General features: G+C 36.2%; 1 protein-coding gene across 8 annotated transcripts in view; it reads left to right on the top strand.

Moving 5' to 3' along the window:
- The window catches only part of TUSC3 (tumor suppressor candidate 3), a 214,047-nt gene extending 193,913 nt beyond the window's left edge, over window positions 1–20,134 (top strand). For 4 of the 8 annotated variants that reach the window (XM_070068481.2, XM_070068484.2, XM_070068486.2 and 1 more), the window contains 4 exons: window positions 806–880; window positions 5,012–5,102; window positions 12,811–12,875; window positions 19,664–20,134. In XM_070068481.2, the coding sequence (XP_069924582.1) occupies window positions 806–880; window positions 5,012–5,102; window positions 12,811–12,829 (185 nt within the window). In that variant the 3' untranslated portion in view covers window positions 12,830–12,875; window positions 19,664–20,134. The remainder of the gene's footprint in view (window positions 1–805; window positions 881–5,011; window positions 5,103–12,810; window positions 12,876–19,663) is intronic. The other 4 variants (XM_070068482.2, XM_070068488.2, XM_089327270.1 and 1 more) reach the window with 2 other exon arrangements.
- The last annotated feature ends 1,322 nt before the right edge of the window (window positions 20,135–21,456 follow it).

Genomic DNA, 21,456 nt, shown 5'->3' with positions numbered 1-21,456 from the left:
TCATTTTACAATTCATTAGTCATTTGGGCATGATACATAATGCCAGGGGCCTTTAAAAATTTCAGGGAAAATGATATTAAGGTGAAATTTTCATGCAATTCATGAATAGTGTTGTGATAAATTTTCTTCATCAGTGGCATCTCAGCATAGCAGGACTATGTTTATACTGTTACAAGCTGAAATAAGTACAGAAATAATTTCATATTTCCATTTTAAAATATCAGTTAACTGACTAGATAAAGATCCCATTAAACTCATTGTTTTATTACAATGTACTTGTTTGCTTTTGTAAAGCTTGAAATTGGATATCCAAATATTTCCAAGTGACATCATGACTGATTCACAAAGGTTGCTTTAAACAAACAGTGGATGAAATGGTACACTTAGGAGTCAAGGAGAAGAAAGCTATATACACACATGTACACACGCACATACTGTGAAAATGGAAAAAAAAAGCTGAATACATTCCATTTTTTTGATTGACAAATATGTTATTACTAATATTTATCGTTATGTGAAATATAATACCTGGTTTTGGAAGTCCATATAACTTATCCACATTACGAAAGTCATAGAATTTGAGTATTTAGAATTACTCTCAAAATTGAAGTTTCAGCTTACTTTAAAAATCAAGGCATATTTACATACTCAAATAATGGTAATTTTATGTTATATAAAAAGAATCAGTTACATTTTCCTGTGTGTGCGCATTTGTAATATCAGTATCTGAATACAATGTTCCAGAACGGCATAAGTTAGATTTTATTTGCATCTGTTTCTACTGTTTCCTTAACAACTACTGTAGATGCTGCTATTACCATGGGGATGGTTCTTCTAAATGAAGCAGCAACTTCCAAAGGAGATGTTGGAAAGAGACGGAGTAAGTCTTTGTGTTGATATATTGGCCTTTGGTGTAAGTCTTAAGGTACATTTAGATCAAATGAGAATTATATAAAAGCCTTTTGTAAATGTAAGGTTAAGTTTGTTTGATTGTATTTTGTGGTTTTATTTAATTTTTCTTTTTTGTATGTCTTTGATGTATGCATATACTTGAAAATATATTGCTTCCAAAATGATATTTATATTCTGTGGGATACAGTGATATATCTCTGCTGTAGCCATTATCTTTGGTGTAACACCCACCTTATATAGAGAGGATTTTATTGGCAAATCTTCAGAGATTTTATTGGCACAAATAGCATTTCTTATGCCACAATAATCAGTATACACTCAAAGTCTGAGATGGAGAAGTTTCTGCAAAAGTTTTAGTTGCTGAAATAAAATACTACTTCTAGTTACCTCTAAACCCTTTTTAAATCACCTTTTAAAAAAAGATTTATTATATTTATTTGAAAGGCAGAGTGACAGAGAGGGTCAGGCAGGAAGAAAAGGATCTTCATCCATCGGTTCACCCGCCACATAGCTGCAACAGCCAAATCAGGTCCAGGCCCAAGCCATGAGCCGACCACTCCATCTGGGTCTCCCTTGGGGGTTGCAGGACTCCAAGCACTTGGGCCATCTTTCTGTCTTCCCTGCTGCTTTAGCAGGGAACTGGAGAGGTGGCGGAGCAGCTGGCACTTGAACCAATGCTCTGATATGAGATCCAGGCATTACCTCTGGTGGGTCTGCCACAACACTCACCCTTCATCAACACTTTTTGAAGGGGACCGTTCTTCACACTGCCTTCTCCGAGGATTCGGCTTTTTCCATTGAAATACTGGAATTTACCACGCTATCTGTTCCAGCATTGTGTTTTTAAGCAGATTCACTACATTTTGTCACTTGATGGTACTGTTCTTCTCAGGGTCAGAGAAAGACTATGTAGTTCCCTGAAGTAACACGTCTTTGTAGCAGAGAGGTAATCGGTGCAGGAGAAGCTTCCACTGGGAAAAGACAGAGGCCTGGAGTCTTGCTACCATCCTTCTCATAATATCAGATCCCTGTATAACTTTATAGCTTCACAAATGCTATTTAAATTTTTAATATACTTTGCATTTCTGAACTTTTTTTTCTAGAACTCTGAAATTGTGTAGGAGAAGCATAGATTTTTGGAAAAGACTAATAATTATGCTATCAAATGTCCAGACTTTATGGAGTTTAACTAGGTTGATATGGAAGTAAATAACTCAGTGATTTCTGAATACTTTAAAGTTTTAATTTGGGGCCAGCGCTAGGGCGTAGTAGGTTAAGCCTCTACCTGCAGTGCCGGCATCCCACTTGGGTGCTGCTTAAACACCTAGCTGCTTTACTTCTGATCTAGCTCCCTGTTAATGGCCTGGGAAAGCAGTGGAAATTGGCCCACGTGTTCACGTGTTTGGGCCCCTGCACCCATGTGGGAGACATGGAGTAAGCTCCTGGCTCTTTGGCTTCAGATGGGCCCAGCTCCAGTCGTTGGGACCATTTGGACCATTTGGGGAGTGAACTCTTTATAACCCTGCCCCTTAAATAAATCTTAAAGTCCAAAGTGTTTAAATATGAAGTGTGTAATGCCCAGTTTAGGCTTCTATTTTCCATGATGCCTTTTTTTTATGGACAGAGTGGACAGTGAGAGAGAGAGAGACAGAGAGAAAGGTCTTCCTTTTGCCGTTGGTTCACCCTCCAATGGCCGCCACGGCCAACGCGCTGCAGCCGGCACATCGCGCTAATCCGAAGCCAGGAGCCAGGTGCTTCTCCTGGTCTCCCGTGCGGGTGCAGGGCCCAAGCACTTGGGCCATCCTCCACTGCACTCCCTTGCCACAGCAGAGAGCTGGCCTGGAAGAGGGGCAACCGGGACAGAATCCGGCGCCCCAACCGGGACTAGAACCCAGTGTGCCTGCGCCGCTAGGCGGAGGATTAGCCTAGTGAGCCGCGGCGCCGGCCTCCATGATGTTTATACATAGTTGTACACATGAAATGAGCACAGTAATTTGTTTAAATCGGCGTATTTTATATTTTTTTAGTAAATAGGAAGGAATTAATAACTGATGCTTCTGAGGACATAACCTTAACATTGTATATCTTACATCCTGTCAAGTCAGCAAGAAACATAAATTTTTAAATTTCACAATATCTGTGACACTAGTTTTATAAAATCACTACTTCTGACTTCTGTATTGGCATAGAGCTGTATAATAATTCCAATTTCTACTCACCTTGAATTATGTGTGTGTACATGTATATGTGAAAAAGCATATGAGAATAAGCACATGTATGAGCAGAGAAATACATGAAATGCAGTTTAATACTATTTTTGTTTTACTTTGATTTCAATTTTTATGTGATAGACCTACGATGATTAATAGTTCCCAGGTTGGAGTGTTTTATCATGGCATTATTTTCTTAGGGTGGATGTGTTATAAGCCCCCACATTCAGTCCCTCTGTTTCCAGATAGAAGTATTTGAGTGGCAATGTTTTGTCTGATTGCATAGAATCAAATGCATTCTGTTTTATTTGACCATATATGTTGAGCCTCATTTTCTATTGAGCGCAAACTAGTGAGGCTACTAAAAGCAATAAAGGGAATTAATTCTGAAATCCTCTTCTGAAACAAGGAGATAAAGTATAAGAAAAAGATTTGGCAAAATAAATTATTGTGCAATTAATTTTAGATTTAGTAAGATTGTCATTAGTGATTGTTCATATGTTATATCTAGGGGCTGGTGTCTGTCATCTTGGATAGTATACAATTTAAGGATCTTTTTCATTATGTGATATACAATAAAGCAAAACTCAATTTCCAAATAACAATATTTGAATTTCAACTACACAGATGTTAAGTGAAATGTCACAGAGGCTACAGTTGGATGCTATTTAATACTTCTGAAATTTCACAATTTACACTCAAAACTATTTGTGTTTTGACAATGCCATTCCTTTTCTATTCCCTGATGTCGAGGACTATAAATCAAGGTTCATTTGTATGCTAGAAAATTTTTGTAAAAATTATTTTATTATAGAAGCATGTAGATTTGATTTTCCTTTTATGCCTTAACATGTTTGTCATAACATTTTTTAACTAATTATCTTAGACATTCTTCAGAGTTTTTGAGAATTCTCTGAAACTTAGGAAAGAATGTAAAGGTATAATTCTGTCTTAAAGTATATTTAGATATTAAAAGAACAATAATTACTACTTATTTGTAGAACAGATTTAAGTAAAATGCTATCTAAATATTTTACTTTCACTAAAAATATCTAGTTGGCTATTTATTTTAAGCATATTTTTATAATCATGTAAAATTTCTAAAATCCAGTGAATTGTCTCTACATATATAGATGCCAAAGAAACCTAATGTTTTCATATTTGTATACTTTATTGCTCATATGCTTTGAGAATAAAATCTTCCTGACCCTAATGGAAACTAAAAAATTAAAAAGTAATTTCCCTTTTGTCAGAGAAGTAATACTGAAAATGTAGACCTCAGCACATTCCTGAAACACATGCTCTCCATTGCCTTTTAAACAGTGCTTAGGCGCTGTGACCCACTATTGAAGGTTTTTTCCTATCCCTTGACTTCCGCTGGGACTGTTTTCTTACTCTCCAAGCATTTATTCCTAACCTTGTATATCAGGGTGACCTATTTCTGGGTACCATGCATTTAGACAGACCATAATCTAACCTATAACAATATTTTCTTTGTTTTTAAATGTTACATGACATCTGAAATACAATAAAAATTTTTTTGGCATTCAAATAACAAATGCTATTATAGCCGAAGCTTCATAATGCAGGGGCTAATGATTTTGTTTATGGTTTATGATGCTTTGATTTCTCTGGGGCTTTTTAGTAATTGTAGGATTTTTTAAGAGAAGAAAACCACAAGACGACTTCGATCACTCAATCTTATTGTTTTTATACCCTTATTAGTACATTTTCATTAAGAATATAGAAAATTATGAATACATTGTATTATGAATTATCTGTTTTACCTGCATGTGCCATGATTAAATGTAAGTATCAATTCAAAGAATAAATATTTGGGTTGTCATTTGCATGGTTTCAGACAGTAACCATATTTCTGGTCTTTCTAGTAATTTGCATAGTGGGGCTTGGCCTGGTTGTCTTCTTCTTCAGTTTTCTACTTTCAATCTTTCGCTCCAAGTACCATGGCTATCCTTACAGGTAATATCTTTATACTAATGTAAATGTTTTCATTTTTTAGCTGTAAATAGGAGTTTAATTAATGAACAATTTAAGGATTACTCTAAAGTAGCTAACTCATTTAACTGATTTTAAATTGTTAAGCAAGTTTGTGAGCACCTGCCATGTGTTCAGCATAGAACTTGATCCCAAGCAGGGTATAGTTTTACCATATACCAGATATGTATGTGTGTGCATGTGCGTCTGTGTTGAACAATGAGCTTTATGGATTTCTTCAAAATTTCTTCTTCCATTGATATGTCTAATTCATCCTGATTTTATTTTTAAGATTGTTTTCTCATAATCTACTCAGTGTCTCATTAACTTTGCATCTTTTAAATTCTGTAAATAAAAGCCAACTGGAATTGTGAAAAGTCAAATGATAAAAGTGATCTCTGGACATTCATAGTCATAGTATCTCATAAGATTTTTCTAACATGTACTGGAAGGTGGGGAGATGTATAAAATGCTTTAAGACTCACTTGGTGTTTAGTCTGAGTTAGTCATGTATTCACTTCTTGAGCATATTACTCTCTCATCTTTTCTTACTTGGCTGTTGAGCTTTCACCTTCTATGGAGTCTTTTTGTAGCGGAATCCACCTTCCTCTCTAAAGAAATGGGAATTCTGTATTTCCTTTCAGGTATTTTGAAAACTGTCTATTGAAGTAATAGAGCCAGTAATTTTTTTAGTAGACAATTAAAAGGTCATACCACCATACATCCCCCTTCCACATAAAAACAAGGGACATTTTAAGAGATTTAGATCATGACAACAATGTAGCTTTACCTAGAGGACCAAACTAGTCCCATGACAGGAAGATGTTAGTACAGAATTAGAATGAAAGAATAAGACTGTTTTTCTCATAAGGGCAAAGGCCCATTTCTCACTGTGTTCTTGCCATGCTCATTAAATGTACAAGGGGAATGCAGGAAATTTGGTATCAGATTGAAGTTTCGGGGTGATCTTCCTAAACCCTGCCTGTAGAATACGTGTCTAAAGCAGCAGCAGTTCTGATGAAGACAAGAATGATAAAGGCAGGCAAAGTGTCCAATTTCTCCACTTACTCTTAAAATTCCACTGCCAGTTTTGGTTTTGAAAGTGTAAAATAGTCAAATCCAAGATTAAATAATGTCCAAGATAGATGAAGGCATTTTCTTATTTTCCAGCCTTACCATTGAGAACCGTGGTTCTGTACAATTTGTTGTAGCTTGACTTACGTATATTCTGTAGTGGAATCCACAAGTTACGAGAAGTAGAAACACTGACATTTGTGTCTTATCCAGGATACTGAAAATACTTAAAAATTAATTAACTTCAATGTTTGTTAAACCATGTTGAATTATATATCTTTTTGTGTAAAGATAAGTAAAGGATGTCATCAGATTCTTAAGCCCTTTTTAATTAACATGAAGTAAGAAAAGATAAAGAGCAAATTCCAGGTTTCCTTGTATAAGAAAGCACACAACCCTGCCAGAATATCATTCCGTGTCAGGCTTTTCTCTGACCTAGCAATACAAGGACTGAGGAAACGTAGAGAAAAATTAGGTGTTAGCAATTCTTTATAATGTTGTATTTGACAATGCTATTTTTGTTGTAATGTGATGAATTGTCAAGTATGCATTTTTTCAAGGAATAATTGCCATTTAGCACAGTAACTCTCCTATAATTATTTTTAAAGCAAGATATGACATGAGCGGACTTTATTGTGGTAAATGGAATTAAAAGATGGATTTCTTTTGGCACAAAAGCACTATTTGTATGTTTTCATGATCCTAGCAATTATCCTCATATTTGCCACCTGGAAGCTTTTCAAAAGTATGTGTTCTAGGCATCACCCTAGCTATACATGTAAAACATATCTGAATCAAAGTTTATGCCTACTTATTTATTTCCATATAAATAAGGCCTCTATCGTACAAGGAATGGGTTTTTTCATTTGGCCCGAATTATAGTTGAAATCTCTTAAAACAAGTAAGAGATGCAAATGATTGTGAATATAAAGTTTGACATAGTTCAGATCCATTCAAAGGAGTTTCCAGGGGCCACCCCATATGGGCACAAATTCATGTCTTAGCTGCTCCACTTCCGATCCAGCTCTCTTCTAATGCCTAAGAAAAGCAGCAAAAGATGGCCTGTGTTTGGTTCCCTGCTACCCAAGTGGGAGACCCGGATGATGCTCCTGGCTTCAGCATAGCCCAGCACTGACTAGTGTGGCTATCTGGGAGCTGAACCAGCAGATAGAAGGTCTCTGTCTCCTTCCTCTGTCTCTCCCTCTCTGACTTACAAATAAATATGTAGTTTTGAAAAAAAAACAAAACAAAAAGCAGTGCCAAAAACAAATCATCAAACACAATGAAAGAGAGCCAGCAAGGAAACTGGGGAGGCCCAGAGCTGACCAGTATGATGTGCAGTATAAATAGGAGGCAGACATTTGGATGCTACAGCAACTCTTCAGAGTGCTTTATCATTTATTTTGCTATTCACCCAGTTGACTTAAAGTAAAAGTTGTGTGATCGCTCTGATAGGTGACTTTGAGATAACAGGAAGTTTGTTAAAGATACATGAATAAGCAAGGTAAGCAACTAAAAACCTAGTTGTCCCACAACTAGATGTCCAGTGTTGGTGGAGGTTCAGAAAAACAGGTCAGTTAACGTAAATCAGTCACTCTCATCCGTGCTCCTGAGGTAACTCAGGTCCTTAGCTCTGGCTTCCAGTTCTTATACCACTGTGACCACTGTGATTACTAAATAATTGTGTTTTACTCTCATCTTCTACAAACTGGAATCTTCTCTGAGCCATTAGCTCCTGCCCCTGCTGCTAACCTCTCAGTGTACTTTGTGAACCTTCTTAACTAAGAGGAAAGGTCTCATTGGTCGAGTTTTCACTGTCCAGGTTAAATAGAACTTCCGTAGGTCTGCTTCCTAGGTCCAGCCTCTGTCTCCTTCCTGCAAGTTACTTTTCCTTCTCATTAGTGCTACGGTGTGCCATTAGTATCCCATGTAGTTTGAATTCTAAATCTGTGGCATCCTGTGCAATGGGGTTATTAATTTATTAAGTTGATCAGCCAGAGACTGTAGTTGTGATACAAGGGGCTGTCACCACAAAACCGACCTCAGTCTCTGCCTTCCTTTTGAGTGGATAAAGGAAGCACAGTGATAAGACGTCAGAAAACAAGTAGAACCTAAAGGATACTTAAATGAGAAAGTAATAGGGTGGTGGTAAAATGTGGGTGATAGGTCCAGGAAGGCTTTTACTGATAAGAGGATATTATAGTAAAGATCTAAAGGAGGCGATTATAGTCAGCCATGGAACTGTCTGGAGAAAGAATGTTCTAGTACAGGGAGCAGCGAGTATAAGCAACCTGAGGAAAGAGTGTGAATCTGAGAAATAGGGAGACAATTATGTGCAGAGTAAAATGAGCAAAGGGTTAAGTAGGAAACAAAGCCAGTAGATCACAGTGGGGTGAAGGTGTGCATCACGTGGAACCTCACAGGCTGTGGTAATCATTTTGAACGCTATCTGGATGATACAGGGAATCATGAGAATGTGAGAGGACAAGACATGAATCATTTTTGTGTATTATGATGCTGTAGGATATTCATAAACAGCTTATGTTATCTGTCTTAAATCCACCACTGCTAAGAGACTAATCCTTATAATTGTTAAAAAAAAAAAAAAAATTCTCCTGGCAGTCCATTCTCTGCGGGATCAAAAAAGTCGTTTATATCTTTGAGATAATAATCAGTAAGATCTTCAAAGTTTTGTTTAAAAACATCTCTGAAAAAGCTTTTCCATGCATTGTGCTTTTTTATTTGTGTTAGTTTTACCCGATGAAAGGCACTATTTTGCTAGGCAGTGAAACAATTTTAAAAGTAAAATAGGGGCTTAAACTTCTTCAGTCTAATAAAATTGAAATCAAATGAAAACTTTTAAAGAAACAAGCATGAACATGTGGATGCTCCTAGCAATTGTATGATGACTGAAAATGTTTCCTCTACTAGGTACAAACTCCCTGTGGACAGAGAAGCCTTCCTTACTGCTCATTCACCAGATTCCGAAAAAAGGGCATCACCTCGGCCAGTATTTGAGAGCACTCAAGCTGATAGGAAGCTAGAATTGAACTGTGCATTGTTTTCCTTAGCATACATTTTCCATGAACTTGGTGATGACCAAGTATTTGCACAAAAATATACTTATCTTGTAATTCCCATGAACTTTTTGAAATGTCCTTACCTATGCTGAGTAAATGCAAAATACAAATTAAGTTCAAACTGCAATTGTATTTCAGTCAGTAAACTTCATTGCTGGAAAAAAAAAACTTCATTCAGTAACAGATTAATACTGATCGTATGTTCTAAGGACATTAATTAGTCATGTAGGCATCAAAATCTCCATTTTCTGTCTGCAGAAATGACTTTTCTCAAAGTTGCATGTCCATGAATAGAATGTTGTTGTACACACACAGATTTCTGTCCTTGCTATATGTTCTGAAAGTCTACAGATTTGTAGTATTCAAACAGAAAATTTAAATCTTTTAAGAAGTGGCTATTCAGATCCAATTTTTTTTTTTTTTTTTTTTTTTTTTTGGACAGGCAGAGTGGATAGTGAGAGAGAGAAAAAGGTCTTCCTTTGCCGTTGGTTCACCCTCCAATGGCCGCCACTGCGGCCTGCGGCCCGCGCTGATCCGAAGGCAGGAGCCAGGTACTTCTCCTGGTCTCCCATGGGGTGTAGGGCCCAAGCACTTGGGCCATCCTCCACTGCACTCCTGGGCCACAGCAGAGAGCTGGCCTAGAAGAGGGGCAACCAGGACAGAATCCAGTGCCCCGACCGGGACTAGAACCCAGTGTGCCTGCGCCGCTAGGTGGAGGATTAGCCTAGTGAGCCGCGACGCTGGCCCAGATCCAATTTTCCTAAGTTTAATGTAAAAGCCTCAACTTTGTAGTTACCACTCATTTATGTGCATTAATAAATACAGACATACTCTGAAATGGCAGGAGCTTTTGCTTCTGGTTGTTCTTAGTACTATGAGGGTACTTCTAAAGTTCATGGAAAATGGAGTACATACCTAAGTTTATTTTGGTGTAAGAGATTTTGAATTGCATCCATAGCTTTTTCACAATATCCTTGCAGTCCTCTCATGCATTCTTCTTCATAGAAGCTTTGAGACAACCTACAGCTTCTACCTGTTTTAGGTCATACCTGTCCTTGAGATGCCTATTAGTGAAAATGTGCCTGTGAGTGGAACATTGGCACTGCTTTACAACTCACCTGTAGCCTCTGATGTCCTCCTTTTGAATTTCTTAGATTGCAGCTTTAATCCCAAAAGCATTCAGAATTATAATCATAGTTAGGTTTCTCATTCTTTACTTTTCACTCCAACAACACTTAGTTTCTTTTCAGTAGACTGATCCTTTTCTGGTTTTTAAGCTGAAGCATCAAAAACTTTAAACATGTATACCTTCGTACTTCATACTGACTTCAAATTTGCTGTTTTCTTTGTAGATATATATATCTGCATAAAAGGATAAAAATCTACCATAAATGTTTGCCTATTTTCTTAAGTATTTCCCAAATTTAGCGTCACAATATTCTGCATGGATTAGTCTGTTTCCCAATTTGTCTTTTAAGTTTAAATCAGCAGACTTCCCTGATGCATCCCCGTTTTGTTTGTTACTAGTTATGTGAATGTGGTCAGTTAACTTATCTTTTATAACTGGAAGTGATTATACATGCCTCATTCTGTTTACATGAGAGAATGCACAATACATATAATCACCTAACACGCTACTTATTAAGTTATTATTAATACTACATGCTAAGCAATCAATCTATGTTTGATGCTTATTACAATTTTCTGATATGTTTTAAATTTAATTTTTTCTAAGCAGTTATTTTTTACACTGGTGATTAAATAGCTTTGTTTTGCATTTGCATAATTCAGTTGAGTAAAGAACAGATTTTCCCTGAAACTTTGATGAATTTAATTGGGCTCCAGAGTCCCTTGAAAGTGTCAGTAAAATACTAGGATAATTAAGATTTTGATCTAATTATCATCAGAACAGACGAAACTGCATTTCAGTGGTAGCACTGAATTTATTTTGTGTATTACATAAAAACTCTTTGCTTTTCCTAGAAAATAAGGCTAGTAAAGTGCTAGTGGGAATCCATGACCTACATGGAATCCAGAGAATGATACTTTCCAGTGGGTACCCTTTTCTTCAGGGGCATTTATGGTGTCTCACATTTCTGCTTTAGTAAAAATATAACATTAATTATTCTTTCACTTTAATTCTGTCATTTGGATTCCTAACTGTCCTTAAAGCTCTTTACCTGTCAGTTTGCCACCATGGAAAAACAGTAATTAGAGGGAGTTCCAGGTTCAGGTCTTGTACAGTCATCACCAAGGAGCTCTGGCTCTGCGGTTAGACACATCTGCCACGAGTCTTGGATCCTCGCCTTGCTAACTTTGCGACTTAGTTACTACTTTTTCCACTTGAAAATAGAGTTCTTAGGGAATGAGAGACAGGCTCAGTTTGTTAGATTTGTCCCTCGTTACTTTCTATCTTTTGCCAGTATATTTAACTTTTTAAGCTGTTTCTGCATCTGAAAACTTGATATAATAATGCCTATATTGGAATTTTATGGGTATAAATTAGAATTTATTGGAAACATACCACATTTAAGGGACTACCAATAAAGATCACTTCCCCTAGTTTTCTTCACCTGTTCTAGCCATGTTAGAAGTTACTCAGGAGCACTGTGCCACATTACCTTTTCATTACATATGTATGCACAACTGTGTCATCCATCAGCCCCTTTCCTTCATGAAGACTGTAAGGTATTGGGGGAAGGGTCCTTGACAAATACCTATTTTATATCTCCAAAATGCTATACACATAGTAGGTGCTCATCGTATACTTTTTAATTGAATCTTTTTGTTTGAAAATTGTATTCCTTATCTATTCGCTGGAAATGCAATAGGAGGTATTAAAAATAGAATACAGTGAAGAGTGCTGGTTTGCCATAGAAACTGCAATTTACATGGAGTGACAACCTCCAGCGTTGTCAGTTGCCGCAAGGCTAAATGGATTCTGAGTTGGCTAGCATACAAGTAAGAAACACATTATAAGTTAAGCTAGTGATGGAGTCCAAGTGTTTTCCATTATTTTATAAAGATACTAATGGAACATGATGTCCCAGGTTATTTTGAAAGATGCATAAAAACAAAAATCGGAAGTACACTCAGTAAGAGAACGTGAGCTAGAAAGCAAAGGCATTCTTACAAATTTTCAGATCAGTGTGATGGTGAACAAGTGCAGCAAGTCTCAAAACAAAAATCCCAGGATGTACAGTGTGCATTCTCCATCTGTAGGGAAAAAGGAGCTGTACACTCTGGAGCTGTACAAATTGAAAAGCAATGTAGAAATGGTGTGGTAATCAGCCTCAAGGACATATCATTGACAGTAATTTCACTCATTTTGTTTTTCTCATGCTCGGTCCCAGTTTTGAAGAATGACAAAGGTCGGAATATGCAGAGAAAAGCACTATAAAGGCACTATTGTCTATCCTCTGTCTTATCTAGATAAAGAATATAGTGCTGAACTTTGTAATAATATTGTGCAAATGGAAATTCCATCTTAAGGATTGTTTTTTCCATATTGTTGTATTTCATTGTGGTGTATTGGAAAGTGATCTGGACTTTGAGTGAGAAGATGAGATTTGGACCATGGCACTTAAAAACTCTGTAACCTCAGGCAAGTCTTTTTCCCTTCTCTGAGCCTCAGTTTGCCTCATCTTGCAAATTAAAAACATTTCTCTCATGTAAGACAAGTGATAGCACACTCTGTTTTACAAATACAAGGTAACACTCAACTGCTGCAGGGGCCAGTCTTCTGATCTTTGAGTTTGGAATTAGCCATTTGACATAGTGTATCTTTAAAAATAATGCTAATAAGATTATTTATCCCCTTTATTTACCTTCTTTTGTTTATCACTTCAGCAAACTTAGCACTTTATCACTCTTAGCAAAGAAAAAGTAAACCTAAATCAATAGGCAGAAATATATTCTGCTTAGAAAAATACTTATATCTCATTCCTGTTAACAACATGAACCTTAATATCTAAGATTAAATAGACAAAATGTGATCTTTCCAAACCACTAACTATTTAAGTTTTAATAAATATCTGATACTATCAGAAATAAATACCAGGAACTTTTATATAAGTTCAGAATTTTTTAGAAACCCAATTCGATACTGCACCTCCCAGCATCTCAAAACTGAAATACTACTCTGTCATTCTGGCAGAAACTCCCCATCTAGCAACTCACAGAAAGCAGTGAAGGAGACCCGTGCTCCTCATCTGTCCCTTTCCCCACACGCTAGCTTTCTTATTCTTTTCTCCTCAGACCGGGCGGCCACATTTCTCATCATTCTATAGTCATGCCATCAAAACTCTTGGCGCTCTCTCTGCAGGTGTGTAGAGAATAGGTCAGAATCCAAGTAGTTAGACATGACAGCTATTACCCACTTACAGTATACATATAGAAGGATTTCTATTCACAAAGGTTCTTATCCTACTCCACACCAAGGCTAAATTACTGTAGGCCTTTTTTTTTTTAAAAGACTATTTATTTCAGATTTGAAGATTTTTCTGGGTTCAGCAGTCTGGTATTACCAAGAAGCTGCAGAATTTATGGCTAACATGGCCTGGGCTAACAGCCAAAATGCACTTCTCTCTAGCATTCTGCATTTAATACTTAAAAAGGCTTAAAACATTGTAAGTAAAAATCAGTGGGTTGCAATAAACACGCAAGATACCAAAATGGAATCCAAACAGCTGTCTCTTAGCCACGTAAGTGATTTCTGTAAGATAGGGTGCCATTAGGTCTCCCTGACCTCCACCCTGGTTTATGAACAAGAAAAGCAATTTGTTAACAGGAACAGTCTGTCCAACTGAAGATCTCAGAGGAGAGCTGAACCAAGTCCTAATGGAACAGATGCTTTCATTCCAGAACCCTGTATACATTCTAGATTCTTCAGAACACCAGAAATAAATAGAGTAGTTTAAGAAATGTAAAAACAAAACCAAACAGCAAACCAGTGAGTGGTACCAGTTTAGATATTTCACACACAAGACAAGGAACAAGTCTGTTTTGGATATCGCCTGTGTCTATAATGACAGAATCCAGAGTTCTCCTCACAGGAACTTCCCCTCTTTGAATTTTTATCACCGGAGTTTCTTTACATGGCACTTATAATATTCATTTTTTAATCACTTCTCAGTCCCCAGATATACATATTGAATCCGTATCCTTCTCCTGTGGTTCAAAACCAGAGCTGACTACCATCTTAACAGCTTACTCTCAGCGTGTCCAAAATCAGCATATTCTCAGCTTCCAAACCTATTTTTGCTCCTCCCATCCCCATTTTCCCTAAAACACTGTCGTTCTCAAGTTACATAAGAAGGAACCCCACTTCCTCACCCTGCATTATGTTATTGGCTTTGGGCTCCATCACTGCTGGCACATTAATTTATACATACAATGTCTTTCAGACTGCCTCCTAATTTATTTCACAACATCTAATCCTTGTTCTCTGTAATTCATCACTTATTATAGGGTCATCCCAGAATTACCATTTTAAGATATGCACTGATTACATTGCTTCTTCATCAGAGTTCATTAATGGGCAATAATGAGGAGGGAAAAGTTAATACACATCCCTTCTATAGAAGATAACAGATAAGCCAAATGAAAAAAATAATTATCCTAATACCTAGATCTACTGTCAGTAGGTCAGCCTGTATGTATTGTGATCCTAGGCATTAATGATAAAATACATGTTTTACTTTTAGACATCATAAATGTATTTCAGTGCCGTCAGCTGTTCTCTTCAATGTGTATGATCTACCAGCTGTATCATAGCATTGTGTTAATCACTATTAAGAATTATTTTAAATTTGGTCAAGTCTCTCAGAGTACAAGCTTCAGTCTACCCTGTCATTTAGGGCAGCAGTCAGAAACTGCTTCCTGTTTCCACAGTTAAAATGAAACCAAGGAATATTTTGTGACATGTAGCAATTACGTGAAATTCAAATTTCAGTGTTTACTCCTTCACTGAAGCAAACCACATTTGTTAATGTCTTGTCAGAGGCTGCTTTTGCACTGCAATAATTTATTTGTATTGCTTTCAATAAGGTGCTAGGCCCACAAAATTTAAAATACTTAAACTGTGTGCTGACTCCTAGTTTAGCCACACTGAACACCGGCATTTAATGGATTTTCATTCTTAAATACCTTTCTCCAGTCAGCTCTAATTTAGGCTGCTATTTCTTTATTTTACTGTCCTCAAAATGCATAATTTTACTTCATTTGTTTATTTCCTGTAACATTTTGACTAGCCATTCTTATCAAATATGTCATTATTAATTTATCCAGAATTTTCTCTCTCAAAGATAAAAGAAACGTAAGGTTCTAACGTTCAGTTATTCTATTTCTGGCAACACTCTCCTGTGCACAGTATTCTTCTCCATATAGATGGTCAGTAGATTTTTGTTGAATACTGAATGAAACTAGCCCTTTTGGCCTAGATTTTAGAAAATTTAAATCAAATGTTAAACTTGTCAGTGAACTTTTCTAACATCACTCAAAAAATGAAGGGCAATATTTTTATCTAAATCCTGGCTGTTCACTAATGTGAGGGAGTAATGAGAGCCAGCCTTAAGGAAGGGAGTGGTTAAACATTGTCAAAATATTGTGGAAAGAGAGGGGGAGAGAGAGAGAATCAGAGCTCTTTGTAACTTCAAGCAATGATCAGTGGCACATCCTAGGATGAAGCACTGCATCTCTCTGGGCTAGAAAGCAGAGCCTCTGGGCATGTTTGTGCTGTTTCTGCCCTCCTGTCTCATCTCCTTGTGTGCAATAAGTACCAGCAAGGAGCTTTCATCCACGTCACTTACCTGCATTGAAGCATGCGTGTAATCACTTCCAACAAGCTGGCCAGGGGACTCAGCATTGGGCGTAGGCGGACTGCTGTCAGCTGCAGTACTGTTCTTCACTACAGAGACTGGAATGTAGTCCAGGCGGAAGTTGAAGGTGATCTGCAAGACAGCATCTTGCTCTCTCAGGAATCAAACACTGAAAACTCAAAGAGGAACCTATTCAGCTTTTAGTATTTGTGACAGTTTTTTGTTTCCATGTGATACAAAAGCATTTATACATTTTTGAAAATCATTACTAGGAAAAATATCCAAGCACCATTGGAAGCATAAATCTGTAATGTTATACTGTTAGATTATCAAAATTATTAGGTAAAGAGGAAAAATGTGTCACATCCTGAATAATAGAAATGAATCACTAATCCCTTGAGTGATGATATCAACCTGAAACATTAATAGTTGAACATAGCCGGTATAGTTAATATTTATATAATGAATATAAAGGATGAAATACAGAATGATTACGTGGAGAATAACAGTTCATGCTTTTTTTTTTTTTAATTTTCTTTTGGACAGGCAGAGTGGACAGTGAGAGAGAGAGAGAGAGAGAAAGGTCTTCCTTTACCATTGGTTCACCCTCCAATGGCCGCCGCAGCCAGCATGCTGTGGGCAGTGCACCACGCTGATCCAAAGGCAGGAGCCAGGTGCCCCCTCCTGGTCTCCCATGGGGTGCAGGGCCCAAGCACTTGGGCCATCCTCCACTGCACTCCCGGGCCACAGCAGAGAGCTGGCCTGGAAGAGGGGCAACTGGGACAGAATCCGGCGCCCCAACCGGGACTAGAACCCGGTGTGCCGCAGGCGGAGGATTAGCCTAGTGAGCCGCGGCACCAGCCAGTTCATGCTTTTCTAAGAAACATTTTAACTAGCAAAACTTTTACATTTTGTACTTTGAATTTTTCCCTTGACAAATATTTGTAAAGAAGTTTTTATAACTATTTATGGAAAATATCAAATATAATAGAATGATAAATTTACCTGTTATATTTATCCTTTAATATGTTAATTGATCAGTCCATGATTAAACAGCCACCTGTGGGTGTATATATATACACACTTACATGTCATCTAATAAGAGATTTGACAAGTGACCACTGTAATAGGTTTTTACAGTAATTACTAAGTCCTGCAGTTCAGAAGAACACATAGCTCACTTAAACTTCTTACTCTACTTTTGTGTTGAGAATGCACATGAAGGCCTTTTACTCTGAATACAATAACATTAAATATAGCATCTTTTTTTAACCGTTAATCTCTAAAAGTTAGGAATATAAAATTATCATACAGGGTTATAGTACTATATTTGCTTTTGCAGTGATTTTTTTTGCAATAAACATTACCTTTAGTGCTCTAAAGCACTCAAATTAAGATTTCAGAATTTTCAGATTAGCAGTATGGAAAGAAAAAAACCCAAAACAAAAACCAGAACTACAAAACCTCAATTTTTCTAACATTTTACTGAGGTTTCTTTTGTTCACTGACACTCATTCATTAGTTGCTTTAGCCTTTAGTTAAGGACAGAAATGCCAAAGATGTGTCCGCTACAAATGACGTATCTGTCTGCTTTGCCGTCAGTGATGTTAAGGATTTTATGGATTGAGCAGTACCTACAACCTAATGCTCTGATGGGAGTTACTGCTGATATGCTTTTTTCATAGAAATGATAATATCTCTGTGGTCCTTCAGTCAAAAATTGTTTCTCAAAAAATAAAACCCCTATCCCAGTGCATCCTGATACCAGCACATATAATGTACTAATTCCTCAGAATGATATGCAAAGTAATGGTTTGTATTGCCTCATTATCAAATTTTAACTTAGATTAAGTATCTAACCCATATTATTTGTCTGTTCATTGTTTCTTTATTCTTCTTGAAATTCTTAATAAAAAGGGAAAAGATTCCATGTACTTCATAAGTAGAATTTTAAGAACTTAACCATACTTGCCTTCCTTCTCAATTCCTCTTCCTTCCTTCTTGTTCCCTCTTTAATTTTACAATAACATAATTTCAAATTACTTTAGAATCACAAGCTTAGTGCACCACTCACCATAATGTTAAACAAGTAAATAGTAGAAAGACCACTGGTCAACAGGAGTATAGACAAGGGATATAAACAATAACCAAATCAGATGTCAGTTTCATTCTTATACTTTTGTTGTATTCTTTATTAACTACCACATATGACAGAAAACATTTTTCTTTTGGGGATTGGCTTACTTCACTAAGCATAATGGTCTCCAGTTGCATCCATTTTCTTGCAAAAGAACGGATTTCATTTGTTCTTACAGCAGAGTAGTATTCCATTGTGTATATACACCACATTTTCCTTATCCAGTCATCAGTTGATAGACATCTAGCTTGATTCCATATCTTAGTTATTGTGAATTGAGCTGCAATAAACATAGGGGTACAAATAAGTCATTCATAATGCTGATTTTGTATGCAATGTACACATTTATTTTAAAGGATTTATTGTAAACACATTTTAAACCTGTATATACTTAAAACAGAGAATCATGAGAATCAAATAGTAGCACCAGAGAGAACTTTGGAGATCATCCAATATATGTGTTCTTTTCCCTATTGAGGAAACCGAGGTTCAGAAAGAGAAAGCAGTAAATGCTCAGGATATTATAATTTAAACATACAAATATTAAAACTTACCAGCTTCAAGAATTTTCATACAATATGCTTTTCACATCTGCAGTAACCACTAATTTTAATATCTAGTAAAATATGGTTTGTCTCCAATGTCTTACAAAGTTGTCACATGCTATGAGGACTCAAAAAGACATGCCCATGTTAGCACCAAGCTACTAATCTTAAACAAAAGCTTAGCAAGTGTTCAAAAATTGACTGTCACACAAAGATAAATAACACTTTGTTTAGGAAAGCTTTAATAGTTACCTTCTCTTCAAAAATTTTGTAGAAAATGCAATTATAAATTTCTCTTGCTGCAGAAACTTTTGAAATCCAGGCTGGGTTTCATAATATGTATTTTCCATGAACTTTTTGAAGATCTCCCATGCTTCTGTATGCATAAGCCTCTGTGATGTTCATTAGATTCGATGAAAACTTTATTAAGATTTATAGGTATGCTTCTATTTGTTATTTAATAAAGGAAACATTAATTATAAAAGACCAAATGTTTAAATAACTACTAATTTACATAAGTAGGTAAAAATACCAATTCAGGGATAAGAAAAACAATATTTATGATATTCAAATGGCTCACTTCAAATATTTCTTTCAATCCTTTCCCTTTATTTCCCCTATATTATCATTTTAAATGCTGATTGAACTATTGCTGTTGGTATCCAGCAAAAGAAGGAGCTATTTATGTGAATTTAAGTACCAAAAATTCAAGTTATTAACTTCTCTCACCCTGAACCCTATCTTCACCCTGCTCCTGACCCTACTCTAAGAACCAGTTTAGACAAATTATCCTGATATGAAAGCTAGCTGTATGGATTAAAAGTTATGACAGTTTTATTATATTTACATGTTTCATTATGCTCAGCACATAATAATTTTCTTTCTTTTTCAGCTTTTTAATTAAATGAAGCCAAGTGGGATTTGCGTAAAGTGAATGTTTGCCATGAAGATAAACTGTTCCTGACGTTAAACTACTTTGAATTCATGATTTCATCTTTGTTGATTGTGATAAGTTAGCTTATTCTTGTATACTTTTTTTAAACTGTGGGTTTTTCTGGTACATTTAATTTATAGAAATGAGTAGCAACATTTAATATTCCACAAAGGAAACATCCAAGTGTTTTTAAAGCATATTAAATTCAGTGTATGCCACAGATTGAAATAAATGACAATGTAGCTGTGAATTCATGTTTTAGAACTGCTCGCTCATTAGTAAAGGAAATCACACAGTTAAAGGAAATGTATGAAATGTATGTTAAAGAATTGTGAGTATTGTACAGGGATAAAGCATATGCATGAAAATGTCATGTTGAAAATTATACTTATTGAAGTTTCAGTTATAAAGGACGTGCACTGTTACAAATAGTGTTTTGTTCTTATTAATCATAATTAGATAAAGCTTCATAAAACAGGAAGCAGGAAGACCAGGATCTACAACTTGTTGCCTGACCTATGAATAGGAGCTTTTTTCTGGGATCTAAGACGCTCATTACTATTTGTCTCTAAGGCATCAGGCAGTGGAAACAACACATCCTGTCTCCAAAGTCATAATCCCCCATGTTTGGCAGTGTCACCCAGGGATCAAAACTACGAAAAGCTATCTTAACCCACAATGGACATTTTGCTTTTAAGATTTATGGAAGAAGCTTACCGTGAAAGCCCCATTCCCAGAATCCAGATGAAAGATCAGTTTTCCTGGTATGAATGAGTAACTCAGTGAAACATTTTTGAAAATCAAATTCTGGAGGGCAGCCCTATATTTGCAACCTGTTTTAGCATATAAGCACTTCTGCATGCATTATTTTGTTTCTCACAATCTTGTAGATTGATGGTGTATATTTCACCTAACCTGTAGAAGTAAGGGAAGATGATGACCAGAAATGAAAAATACAGTTCATGTCCAGGCTCTCAAACTCTCAAAGCTGATACATGTTCTGTAGTGTTATCCAAGAATGAATTAAGGAAAATAATTATTTAGTCCCACACAGTTTTTCCTAAGGGTTATTATTTGGTTTTCACTAAGAACTGATTAATAGACCATCCATTGGAAATTCTAGCCATAGTCTCAATCAAGAATCAGGTGTGCATCATCTGAGTTGATTTCAAAGAAGAATGGCAATTAGGAAAGCCACTGGAGTATGTTCATTAAGTTGTCTTGGAGAGTAATGTGTGTGCTAAGAAGAAAAAAGCCATCTTTGCAAAACAGTAGTCTATGAAAAATATGTATAAAGTAAAATTGTGTTAACCTTATCACATATTCCCAAATCTATTCAAAATAATTTTCCTAGTTCTTGTTCATAAGTAGCTAAGTATAATCATTTGTTCTAATACCTATAACTGGGTAACAATTTTTTAAATTTATTTTTTTAAAACTTTTATTTAATGAATATAAATTTCCAAAGTACGGCTTATGGATTACAATGGCTTCCCCCCCATATCGTCTCTCCCACCCGCATCCCTCCCCTTTCCCACTCCCTCTCCCCTTCCATTCACATGAGGATTCATTTTCGATTCTCTTTATATACAGAAGATCAGTTTAGCATACATTAAGTAAAGATTTCAACAGTTTGCTCCCACACAAACATAAAGTGAAAAATAATAGATGATTTTTTAAATGATGATGAAATCAGATCAGACCTATTGTCATGTTTAATCCCAGTGAGAGTCAAGTTGGGAATTGATAAT

The sequence above is a fragment of the Oryctolagus cuniculus genome, chromosome 2 (genome assembly GCF_051225735.1).
Source record: "Oryctolagus cuniculus isolate XC-2025 breed Fujian yellow rabbit chromosome 2, ASM5122573v1, whole genome shotgun sequence".
Taxonomy (NCBI): domain Eukaryota; kingdom Metazoa; phylum Chordata; class Mammalia; order Lagomorpha; family Leporidae; genus Oryctolagus; species Oryctolagus cuniculus.
The sequence above is the reverse complement of the archived record's forward strand: the minus strand, read 5'-3'. Positions and strand labels throughout refer to the sequence as shown.